This window comes from Pempheris klunzingeri, chromosome 7, assembly GCF_042242105.1.
Source record: "Pempheris klunzingeri isolate RE-2024b chromosome 7, fPemKlu1.hap1, whole genome shotgun sequence".
Classification (NCBI taxonomy): domain Eukaryota; kingdom Metazoa; phylum Chordata; class Actinopteri; order Acropomatiformes; family Pempheridae; genus Pempheris; species Pempheris klunzingeri.
The window spans coordinates 16,017,458-16,030,650 of record NC_092018.1 but is presented as its reverse complement, the minus strand read 5'-3'; the positions used below and the strand labels follow the sequence as shown (position 1 = coordinate 16,030,650).

At 40.9% G+C, this 13,193-nt stretch overlaps 1 protein-coding gene across 2 annotated transcripts in view; it reads right to left on the bottom strand.

Moving 5' to 3' along the window:
- Positions 1–13,193, bottom strand: part of trpm3 (transient receptor potential cation channel, subfamily M, member 3) — a 132,231-nt gene that overhangs the window by 22,016 nt on the left and 97,022 nt on the right. For both annotated transcript variants that reach the window (XM_070832996.1, XM_070832997.1), the window contains exons 9-12: positions 7,701–7,773; positions 3,378–3,478; positions 2,654–2,788; positions 2,344–2,394 (exon numbers count right to left, since the gene is read on the bottom strand). In XM_070832996.1, the coding sequence (XP_070689097.1) occupies positions 2,344–2,394; positions 2,654–2,788; positions 3,378–3,478; positions 7,701–7,773 (360 nt within the window). The remainder of the gene's footprint in view (positions 1–2,343; positions 2,395–2,653; positions 2,789–3,377; positions 3,479–7,700; positions 7,774–13,193) is intronic.

Sequence of the window (13,193 nt, the reverse complement as noted above, 5' to 3'; positions counted from 1 at the left end):
TTCAATGCAGTCTTCAAGAGAGGAAAGAAACAGAAAGTGGTAATGTCTCATTAGCCTGGAAGAGAGGGGCAATAGCATGGAAAACAGACAGCTAACACTAGCTAAGGCCGGAGGGGAAAACCATTATTGAAATAGAAGTCCTTTCCTGTGAGGACTATAACCATGTCAACACTCACTGCTCCTCATCGTGCCCTCAACATCAACCCCAGGTTCTGCAGTCATTATTCTGACCCCCACTGTTACTTTGAGCTATGCCAATTACCTTACATTTCTTTGTACCTTAACCATCTCCACTCATCTACACTCAGATGTGAGATCCTAAAAATCCTCTCTGTTCTCCTCAGCCCTAGCCTGTGTTCAAATTCAGAGATTCAATCCCATTGGCGGTAAAGCCAGGCAAACCCCTGTAGGCTAACTGATACACTTTGAAGTAGAGAGAGACGTTCATACTGCTTGTCTTTTCATACACCCGCGGTTCAAAGCGAGCATACAAAGCTTTACTTCCTCATGCTACGGATAAATATAGCTCAAATGCACCAATGCAGTCTTGGAGCAACTGAACCCTCTTTGGTCAGCAGTCAGCCAAGACCTCTTTTAATTCCCTGTGGTGGTAAAGCTCAAGCTAATAACAGTTTGTTTACACCTTGTGTGAAAACACTCGGAGCTTAGAGCGAAGCACAGTTTTTTTTTAATGGGGATGCTGCTCCACTTAAATTTCAGTTGCTTTTGTTTAGATACTGGCAGATTATTAAAATATACAATATCAAAATCTGTGATAAAGTATACATTCAAAAAGACAGTGTTTCTTACCCCACTAAGACGTTAAACTGCCCAGTTACACCTGGATTTCCTTCTAGCTATTCCTGATTACCTGAAACTCAGGGGACACCTGGTGTACTGCTACCAACCTTTGGCCAAAAAACTGCATTGTCCATTTATTCTGTAGGAAAAACCAATCTCTGCTTTGGCAGCTGTAGTCCACAAGCTAATCTCCGCTGTTTTATGACTCAGTTTTCACACAGTCTAATGAATGTAGCGGATTAAACCTGGGAGCAACCTTCATTGGCCCCTACAACTGTTAGCACGACTCCTGCATCAGAATCAAAATAAGACCAGCCAATTGCTGACAGTGTGACCACCAATCTACACAGAAGGATGAGAAAGAAAGAAAGAAATGGCAGTGATATGGTGACTCAACCCGAGGGATAGCAGTTAAATCTAATTAGCATTATGCTATCATACCACAACGACACACAAACACTGAGCTACACTATTGCAAATACACACAGCTCTGCAAAAAGGCAGATGAGGTTGTTGTGCCATGCACTACAGTGTGTGTTTTGCATGTGTGTTAAGTAGCATGGTAAGTGTCTTGGAATATAAACTGCATATTCTCTCTGCATCAACTTGAGTTCAGAGTTGTGCTTAAAGATGGAGAGGAGGTAAAGGAGGAGTGATTAAAACATCGAGCCTCTTCAGTGACTCCCAGGGGGGCATGCGGCATTGCTGTAATCAGTAACATTTTAATTAATGAACACCTCTCAGTGCTAATGGTGGTGTTGCTGACCTCTCCATCATTTTTGAACAGTGGGCTCACTACTAATTGGGGTGCAGACATGTAGTGAATGTAAAATCCTAGGTTGTTGTCCTTTATTGCAGCAATTATCAGAGCATTACAGGAGATATGCAGCAAAAATAATACATAACACCGCATACTACTGAAATGTTTTGGCGTAAGTGCAGCCAAATCCTACGCTGAGACAGATGACTAAAACATGACAATAACACAATCCTAAGACAAAGTCTGTTTCATGTAAGCACCAGATGATACTGCATATCAGAAAGAACACACTTAATAGTGTTGTTAACAATACAAATAGAAAAGACGTTAGCAAATTGTGGGCATCTACTGAGTTCCCCCTTTTCAGCCTCACAGCTGTTCCACTGCGGCCCAAGTTTGCTCAAACTCAAGTTCTGTGGATAAAGCAATATTTAATACATGTAGTGTTTGTTTACCGTGGTAGTGTGTGCCTGAGAGGAAGAACAGAGTAAATTGCTGAAAAGTCATGAGAGGGATGTAAGTCGTGCACAGCTCTACACAGCCACTGCAGTTCCAGCTGAAAGAGAAAAGCCAGCCTCTATTTGCAGTTAACAGCGACTAGGACAACCAAAATGTAGACAAACAAATCGAGGGCAAACAAAGAAACAACGCACACCGCAAAAAAAGCAACTGAAACTCTATGTAGTCAAACATGTCATCTTTAATTACACACTCAAGCAAACATTCCCATACCGTGTGCCTGAACAGCCACAGAGCTAAAGGGACGGCAGTGATGGTCATACCTTTTTGACATCTCTGACGAGGTGGTACAGCGTGTTGGACGGTCCGTGTCTCTGTTGAAAAGAAGAATCAAACACAAGACATGAGGATATTTTCACCACCACTGACAGCATCTACTGTTTCTTAAGACAAAACTGACCCTGCTGTCAATGCTGCTCACCACCAGCACTTTGTGTTTTTCGGGTAAGCAACCTTTCAATCAATATTTTACCTTGAATCTCACTATTTGCAAAAGGAGGCTTTTCTCTGATGTGTTCCAAACAAGATAGCACAATTTCTGTTTACAGTCAATTTATGTGCATTTGTTATTACCGTGTTGTAGAGCTCCTCCAGTCTGGAAAGCGTGAGGAAACGGTGCATACTGACTCCATTTTCAATCAGCAGCTTGACAAAGTCCACTCGGTCGAGAACTAAGGCATCCAGCATCGCCTGCTCGAGTGAACCGACCTAAGGCAAATGGGACGGAGAGCACGGGTACTGATGACACCAGACATAGCACACACTACATACTACAAACTATAAAGGAGCACTGCATGGAAATAAATAAAAATCAAGCACCAACAGGATTATTATGACATGAGGCCACACTTTTAAATCCTCATATATGTTTCTTGCCCTGTTTTATCTGTTTCTCCTCCATAGATCACACATCCTAAGTAACAAACTTTGAGACAAATTATACAGTTTGAAAACAAATATGCAAAACATGCATACTTTTCAATTATGTTCATAGCAGTCCTTGACAAGTACTATTGTTTATTATCCACTCGTCAGTTCTTGTACCTTTCACCCATGACTGATCATGAGCTCCCTTTTCAATGCCGAAAGTATCCTTTTATGTGCCTTTTAAGTTATCTTCCTCTTTTTAATCAATTTTACAGTAATTGTCTCTTAATCTAAAGCATTTTGGGCTGCATTTCTTGTATATTATAGCAGTTGCTACCATTAATATGAGCAGAATGAACAAAGAATAAACAAGCCCTGTTTTGCTTCACTGTATATACATATTTTTGTTTATGCTGCTTATGGTTTTTACAGGCCACTGCTGTCCGTAGATGAAGATCTGACTGCGGGCGATGTCCACTCTGTTCCATGCCAGAGCCAAACTCAGCTGATCAGGAGCCGAAGCGTTGGCACCTGAGAGAGGATACAAATGAGTTCAGAGTCATATTTCTGGAAAACAAGGTTTCTTTAACACTGGTGCATAATCAAACTTCTAAATTCTAGTTGTCAGATCTGCTTTGTTGCTTTAATGTTGGTTGTGATGTGTCTTTACAGCTTATTTTATATTCTCTTTGTGAGCTTATATTCTCATTTTCCCTGCTGGATGCTAATACTTCTGTTGTAGAACATTTATAGGTACTGATAAAGAATTAACTGAAAAACCTTTCTTGGCTTCTTTTGTGGAGGGAAGAGGCTTCATCTTATTTCTATATATTTATTTGGTGGATCTTTGCTTTACTTTACACCTTGTGTGCTCTATTCTTGCCTTTTTCTGTGTGTCTGCAGAGAAGATGATGTCTTCCCAGTGGAGAATGACAGCTTGGCCTTTGATGTATCACATAATTTAACGCTTCACCTCATCCCGCATGAAATGTGTAATACAACAGTGTTCCTTTGATTTGCTGTGTCCGTGAACATCATTTACAGTAACATCAACATGGTTGTAATGTAATCAGAAGAAGAAGAAGAAGAAAGGGAACTAAAGTTCATAAGAAGAAAAAAAGGTAAAATCTGAGTTGTTTAATACAACGCTAGATGAGGTAGAGGAAAGAAAAATATTCTTGTTTACATGATTGAAGGGCACATTGGCAAATAAGGATACAAAAGTATTGGATAGCACTGCTGAAACAAGGACACTTTTGTCACTGTGACAGCTTTGCTGCGTGTCATTGCTGTTTAGTAACGGACAGACTGTTTTTTTTTCTTTTACCAGTAATTATTTTTGCACACGTCTTAAGTTTAATCGATTCACAGAAGCAGCCTGCAAATGTAAGAAGATGATCATGATGGGTTTTAGGAACATCTTAGCCTAAAGACAATTGAAAGTGAATTGAGTAATACTTTGTCCTGTAGGTATTTCTTACAGCAGCATACACAGCCGAGATGCAGTATTTGCTGGAGGTGAGCAAATAAACATTTCCTTTAATGGACAAAATACAGTCAGAAGCAGCATAAAATGAGGCGGGGACAGAGAAATAGTGTAAATATAAAATCAAACCTCTCTATTCAGAACTAACCAGCACTGTTTAAGCTTAAGCAGAGTTTCTCTCTGAAAATGTTATTAAATATGCACCAGAAAAGCATTTGTAGTTGTTCACTGAAGAGGGACTCTTAAAACACTGTGGTTTTGTGTCAAGATCTGACTGGTCAACAGTATGCTGTTCACATTAATAATTTACGTGTACACTGGGAGGAGTTACCCAAAATGAGAAAGATAAAGCAACAATTCATCTAAGCCTTTAGAGAAATCCGGTGTAATACAAAGTATAATAATAATAATCCCTTGTATGTAGACAAGAATGTGTAATTTTTAATAAGCACACCAGTATCATCACTTTACACAGAGCTCTCTCCCTCTTAAAGGCCTGTACAGCTTTACTGGAGCTTAATGTTCAGACAGAACCCTGCTAATAAGATGCAGAGCCTGCTAATAAGCGCTTTAGTGGAGATATGTGTATATGAAAAGGCAGGGTGGCCGTGCTTTATCAAAGGCCTGTGGCTTCACTCTGTCTGCCTGCAGGGAGGTTTAGCTGCAGCCATCTGACTTTATGGACCCGATCCTCAGGATATTGACTACCTCAGACAGCCCACCATCAATTACTCCAAATATCCCTCTGTTACACCATGTGTCTTCAGCAGCGGTTTCCTTCCTGCCCTGTCTGCTCCCACTTCACTAAATCTCTCTGTCTTTCTCTCACACACCCAATCCTTTTATTCTTTTTTCCTTGCTCTCGCTCTGTTCTCGCCTCACCGTATATTCCTGACTGTGCTGTGCCTTGTTGAGCTTCAGGCAGTAGCTTAGTTCTTCAGCAAAGGAGTCTAATCCAGTGTTTTAAAAAGCTCTCAGGCAGGATGTGACTGATTTCATTTTGCACTAAAAGCCTTAACGCGTCTCATTCACTCAACCGCAGAATGAGACTTGCATGTGAAATGACCCTCATGCTGTTTACCATAAAGCATTTTTTGCTCCTTTTTTCTCAGTGTTCTCCACTCATCTTTTGACTTCTGTGATCTCATCCTTTTCATTTCCTTTTTGCTATTTTCTCTTTCTTTGATTTCACTTCCTCCCTTCACTCAGTCACTGACATGCCATTCCTATCACAATGTGGAATGAAATGAATAGTGTAAAGTGAAAAAAGTGAAAAGAAATGAGATCAACAGATGGAGTTGACAGAATTTTTTAGTGAGATGTGTACATGGGAAAAGTAATACGGCAAGAGAGCAGGAGTCTGAGATAAAGACACAAATCAGGGAGTGAAGTATGGGCCAAAGAAATCATGCATCTTGACTGCTACACATAACTGATGTAAAATGCATTTCTCTTTCACTCGCTCCCTCCCCAAACTTACGAGTTTAGTCTCTTTCTCACTCTCTGTGAAACGAAATGTGTCTCTGCGGAACCATTCCTGAGATAGTCAATCGTATGCTCTGAATTGCTGAGCAGTCCCACAGGACTCACTTTCTCTTTGCACATGTGCATGAGTGTGTACCTTCTGTATTCACATGTATAGGTGTGTGTTTGAGAGGGAGCATGCGTGCCAACTCCCGTGGGCCTGGCTAGTGTCATATACATTGAGGCGAGAGGCAAGAGCGAACATGATCAATAGCAGCTACTGAACAACCAATCGAAAGTATGGATCTATGAATCCTGTGTGTCTGTGGGAGTGTGTGAATAGAAGGGTGGGTATGGGAGGGCTGGGGCTTGGGAAAAACACTGAAGTGGGAAATAGGTTAGGGGATAGGGAACAATGGTGGTTAAACTTAATTGCTATGTCTACACTTGACAAATTTTCAATTTTGTAACTCAATTTGGTTCAATTCATTGCCCTCATTGGTAATTGCATAACAATTTGTTACAGCGTAAGGAATGTAGCTGCTGCTAACTGTATATCTCCCTGTAAATCTGACTGTGTCATGCCTTAGGTCCGTGCTGCTGTTATCAAGCTGATTGATGATTCTACACGTGTGTGCAGATATGAGCCTAGTATTTGCTTGTCTGCAACTATTACTATGGCTATGTAACATTAGCTCTATACGATGTGCAAAGATAACAGAGGATTGAACTGAAAGATGCTGGCCACAGTGTAAGCATTACTTACAACTTGGTAATGAGAAATGAGAAGCTAATGTAGCATGCTAGCATATAGATAGGCCATGTGTTCCTTTTAAATGTGATTATTGACCTCAAGGGGGAGTAATTTGATGAACGCAAATTAAATTGAAGTATAAATTTCAAAAGCAATAGATTAAAAGACACAATGCTTTTCACAATTTATTGGTGACTTCAAGTGTAGTCCTGTAATTATTTGTCTCTGGCCACACAGTTAATGAGCAGCTGTGTTCACTCTAATTAATCATTCTGCTGTTTTCATGCTAATTAATTATTCTGCAGGTGTTGTTATGAAATCAGGGTTTTATTGGGATATAAAGTAGGAAACCTGACATCACTGCAGGATTGTCTGATAGAGATTTAATAGCTGGTAGGCAACGAGAGCAACAACCTCCTGACATTTAAAGGAATATTTCAAAGGTAACAACTGCTGACAACCAGCACCTCTGAAGCTCACTAATTGAAAAGTTATATCATCTTTGATCCATACAAAACCTGAAGTGGAAAAACAACATGTTGTGGTTTTATAGGTGGTTATGTGCTGGACATTTTGGAAAAAAGTTAAATATATATCAAGCCAAAAACAGCCAGATATTATTGCCAGGAGCTAATGAACCAAGCTGGAGAATACTGGATTATATTGGACAGTGATAAGATGATGCCAGTATTATGCTCTAAGGGGGCAATTGTTTGATAAGCTAATATAATATCAAGACTTACTGCTGCAAGTTTGCTTTGGAGTCTTCAAAAAAGCGCTTAATGGAGCTTAAAGAAAGCGAAAAATAATAAGCACAGATGTCGATACTTTATTCCTGACCTATGTACTGCAAAAATAAAAACATACTTGTGTGCTTTGAATATACACATAAAGTGGGACAGCGAGAGGCATGCTTTCTGTAACGATATCATGCTCCTTTTATCTACTGAAACTTCCAAATAACAACATCCCTGGAGGGCGACAGTGAAATGGAAGCCACTTACTGTACTTTCATGCATCCAAGCACACGCATGAATGCACACACCCACCTTTGAGTAATGCGGTGAGGATGGCAAGGTCAATGTCCTGATGACCCTCTGACCCCATCCGGAAAACTGTAATCTGAGACAATGACAGAGAGAGAGAGACAGACATAGAGGAAAAGAGAGACAGGGAGAGAGAAAGACACGACATTAATTCTACACAAGTCAAATAGTTTGAAAGTGATTTTTCTCTAATGCTTGTATTGTGGTTTGATTGAATGTATTATGACTTAAAGTGTAAAGAAAAAAATTTGACATATCCTAAGTGAGAGAGCTCTTACTTTCTGGATTATACTGCTCTCCTAAAAATACTGCTGTCGAAGAGCTCAGAGAGGAGAGGAGAGGAATTGCTCTGATGTAATGTACTGTATCTCCTCTCCACAATCTCTTTGGTTCTCTCTTTTCTCTCGTGCAGAGAACACCACAAAACTCTCACATACAGCTTGTTCACTGTAGGGAGAGAATGAAGGGATTTCACTGCGAAGGCAACTGAGGAACGAGAGTAAGAAAGCAACAAAGAGAGAGATGAATATGAGCTAATGGTGGTCTCTATTACCGAAGAACATTTTGTTCTTTTTCTTTTGCTGTGTTTAACTTTTTAGGAGCAGGCATTCTGGAACATATTTTACACTGGGACCCGTTTAGGTCTTCATCTGTGTCATCTGACATGTCTCTAAGCTGCATTTTTTTTTTACATCCTGCGGGAGATGAACTAATGGTGCCATGGGTGAAAGCCAAAGTCCGCTAAGAGAGAAATCTGAGAAATGGGGCAGCTTTTCTGGAATTTGTGTTTGTCATATATAGCAAGCGCATGTACACAAGCCGTGTGCGGGCATACATGCTCGTATGTGTGCATGTGTGAAGGGCACCTTGTGGGAGCCATGTGTGAGAGAATGCGTGTTCTGAATGCCTGACGAGCTATTCCTTTAATCCTTCCATCCACCCATCCATCTCCTCCCACCTCCCTCTCCACCCAGCAGCCCATCTCCCATCCCATCTCCCCCCTCTAAATGGCTTCATTTTGTGGAGCTAAGAGAATCTGCAGGCTTTCCTGCTGCTGTTGCTGCTTTCCCTTGGGCAATGCTGCAATGTTGTAGGCTACCCCTCCTCTTTCTTCCTCTATCGCTCTCCCTTTTCACACAATCTAAATACACCAACTCACATTGGTGATTTACAGTATCTATTATGTTGGCTCATTCATCATTTGTACACCATAGCTGATGACATATTAGACAGAACGGAGTAGTGAGATACCATAGAACGCCTTAGACCTGTGCCTTGCATGGCAAATGCAATCACTAACTGCCTGTGTAATCAAAGGGTCTTTCTCCAGGTGAAATAGGGATGTGAAGGTATCGATCGAGGTATTCATGAGGACAGACACAAATGAGTCGCTAGTGTGGTGTGTAATTTCATGCGCTACTCTGAGTTAAGTTATAGAGTGTGTGATTGTGTGTGTGTGTGTGTTTGAATGTTATGGCCACTGGCTAGATTATTATTTACTAGAATGCATCTTTGCATTCAATCTAATAGATGTTATCAGCAGATTTAAGAAGCCAGCTGTCGAACACACATGCATTTCTATGATCTAACCAAATGTGTGTTTGTGTTCATATATGTGTGCTAAAGTGGTTTTGTGTGTGCCCTTAAGTGATGACTTCAAAAGGTCAAACCATATGCATGCAGAGCTGTGATTTTCTAATAAGATCAGTGTTATGAATATCCAATCAGAGGGACGAAGAAAGAAAGATCGAGGGGGAGGGAGAGAAGAAGAGAGAGAGAGAGAGAGAGAGAGAGAGAGAGACAGACAAAGAGGGAGATGGAGAGGGAGAGGGAGAGGGAAACAGAGGGTAAATATCTATAATTTTAAAAGGTGTGTTCATGGGCAAGCCTAATTTCACCCAATCAGTACAGATTCCTTTTCTGGCCACTTGTTCAGTATAACCTGTAGTTATCCTTATTGCAGAATGAAGCATTCCCTTACACAAATGCACTGTCTTACACACACACACACACACACACACACACACACACAGCTGCCTTAAGGACTAAAGATGGATGACAGTGTGTGTGATAGAAGAAGGATGATGATTACAGGAGATGCTCGTCATTGTTCCTACAGTCCCCTCTCGCTCCAGGCCTCTCTACCTTTACCTCCACTCCATTTCCTCCCCTACCCATCATCTCTCTGCCCTCCCAACCTGCAACCACTAATCTTGCAACAACCTCCCACTAGCATGCTACTCTCCCTCCCCCTCTCATCTTTGTCTGTTTCTTCCCTACTTGTTCCTCCCTCTTCCCGTCCTCCAATCACACCCCCAAGGTGACCCTGTGGATACGCATTACGTGCAATCATTGCGGCTCTACAAAACAGAGGCTAAGCAACACAACTGCTATGACAACACAAGTTTACTAATTTAATTTCAACGATCCCACAGAGAGTCACCAATGAGTGTGTCCAAAGGTAAACAGACAGCTCCTCCCCATCTCGTCATCTCATACAAGCAAAGGCGCTCTCAAGTACTGAAGTTTGTTTTTATCTGAAGTACAATACATTTTTTACATTGTGATGGTTGTTGTGCTTGGTTAATACTGTAGCTTAAGATATTTTAAGTATATTTGTCAATTCTCTGCCTACACTCAAGGCGCAAGAGACAGGGCACTGGCTGGTGTTTGTCACACTCCACCTCTCTGTTGGCAAGAATGGAGGGGAGAGTAAAAGAGTGGTAACGACTAGGAGAGGCTGACGGGCGGAGGCAGGGATCGGGAGGGAGGTTGTAAGACAGCAAGAAAGAGGAAGCTTGTGTAAAGCAAGGGAAGACACAAGGAGGGAGATTTAGTGTTGACAAATTGGAGATGGTTATAAAAAATGAAAAAGGAGGAGGCAGAGCAATCTTTTTCAGTGTGAATGGGTTCTGTTGGAGGATTCCCGCATCTTCAGAGACGCTAAGCTACATGCTTAGAGGATCAGAAAACTGCTCTTCACGCTGCAGTGAGCCAAGCTGATTGGAAAACATTCATCTTCATTTAACAGGCAAAGACCCTGCTGATGCTACTACATGTACGTACAAGACACATCGCAGACACCATGTACACACACCCATTCTTGTCTTTCTATGGTTGTGAGGACAGTCACTGACAAAATGCATTGCCTTGCCCCTTACCCTTAACCATCCCAGCTAAATGCCTAACCCTAACCCTTACCTTAACCTAATTCAACCCTTAAAACCAAGTCTTAACCCTAAAATGGCCCTCTGAAGTTGTGAGGACCAGGCACATTGTCCTCACAATGATGGTTAAAACCAGAATTTGTTCTCATAACTGTACATGCTGTCATAACTAGAAATACACACACACACACACACACACACACACAGACACCACAGAGACCTCCTAAGTATCTTCTGCAGGCCATGCATTAACAATAGTGGCAGTTCAGATCTGATAATGTTCTGCTGTTCATCTGTGTGAATATGAGCATAAAATTTTTATATGTATATTTATTACTTCCTGGGAAAAACCATAAACCTGCAGGTTTCAAAAGAGGTAAAGAAGTGTCTCTGTTCATGAAACTTTAAACTGATAAAATGCCCTGCTGATTATTAACTAAAACACTGTCTCTGTTCCAGCACATTTCTCTCTTTGGAGAGTCAATCTTTCTATTGACATCATTATCACATTTGCTCTCCATCCAAACCACATTTGTTTCCCTTCTCTTAAACCCTGTCTTATTTCCTCCCACCCTTGCCCTCCTTCTCTCCCTCCCTCTCACTGTCCATTTAAGTCACTCTATTTCTCTCATCGTCTATCTCCTACTCATTCTTGGTTTCTCTTGTCAGAGAGGCGGAGGAAAAATTGCGGGTTGGTGGTTCCTCCTGAATATTTAATCCGAATTAAACATATAAGGACTATTCTACACTCAATTATTCATACCAAGCTGGGAGATACCAGGGCAGTCATTTTGCATGCTCCCTCAGAGAAGAAGAGAGAGGGAGAGAAGGGGGAAAAAGACAACTTTCTTTTAATTAGCCTTAGAATTGGATTCACACAATTTTTGCAAAAAAAGAGGTGTGTGATAACAGGCCTTGATAATATTCAGTGGCGGTTCTGACACAGCCTGTAGTCTTTTCAGTGTGCTTGTTTTGACATTTACACAAAATTATCCCACCTTTGTGTAGAAGGGATAAAAGAAACAAGTTAAGTGCTGTGCATATATGAGGAAGATAATTACCCTTATCATCAAGACAAATTGATACAAATGGGGCCTATGCATCTGTTAACCCTCAGTAAAACTCAAGTGCTTGCACATTATTCATTGATTAGCCCGGCAATTATTTTCCCTCCCCCTCCTTGGAACCTAATAATCTAGCATCTATCAGAACAGATTTTTTCACTAGGAGATGAGCCAGCATACTCAAAAATAGACCAAATGAAAGCGTAAAGCAGATAATTGGAACTATTGTTTGTAGCTGCAAAGAGCACTTCTCAGTTTTATAATTGACTGCCTAGCCAACTTCATGGCACTACGTTAGAGAGAAAAATAATGTGGCATCTTGAATTTACATTATTAAAGCCAAAAATGGCTATGAGGCTTGTTCCATTCTGGTAAAACAAAGGTAAAAACATAAAGCACAGACAACATAAATACATATACATTACAGTATCCATGCATTAAGGATTGCAGGTTTATAGCTTATTGCCTCTTGATATAAAGTGCCAACAGTCCTGAGTATGAGGCAACAGGGGAAAACCTGAAGCACAAAATGTCTACATGAATAAACCAACATGCTGAAAATAAGGAAAAAGCAAGGCATAGCCTTTCTTTGGTCTTCCACCCTCCCTTTTCTTGCCCTCTTAAGCAGGCACACACACTCTCTCCCTCTGTCATACGTCACATTCAGTCTTTCTCTTTTCCTCCGACTCTTTGGCTTTCCTGATGCAGTGCCAGAAAAATGAAAGTGCAGGCATATTGGCACACAGACAAACACACGCTCCTATTGTCTCTCTTTCTCATACACTTACACTTTACAGACTGCTGCAATAACCACACATTTGCTGCCAGTGTGAGTGTGTTAATGCAATGGTTTTGTGACCCTGCTCCTGACCTGGGTGTTAACATGGGTTTGACACTACTTGACTTTGTTATGCAAGGTTAATCGCAGGTTTCTATAATTGCTGTAGGATTCTGGTACACATATTATAGAACATTATAGTTCTGCTGCATCCGTACAGAAAGTATTAGTTGCAACGTCAAGTTACACTCACGTCATTTGTAAAGATACTTGAACATGATTGCAGAATGAGTGCTGTTGGATTATCTTTTCATAGGATGACAGAATGAAAATAAATAATTCACCAATTCCCCTGCAATGTCTTTTTTAATTTCCATTGTAAAATATTGCCGCCACCAATTCTGTAAACTGAAACTCACTCCATAACAGTAACAATGCATGAATAAAACACAAAGATCTTGTAGGTTCTGGGTATTTTACCTGTGAC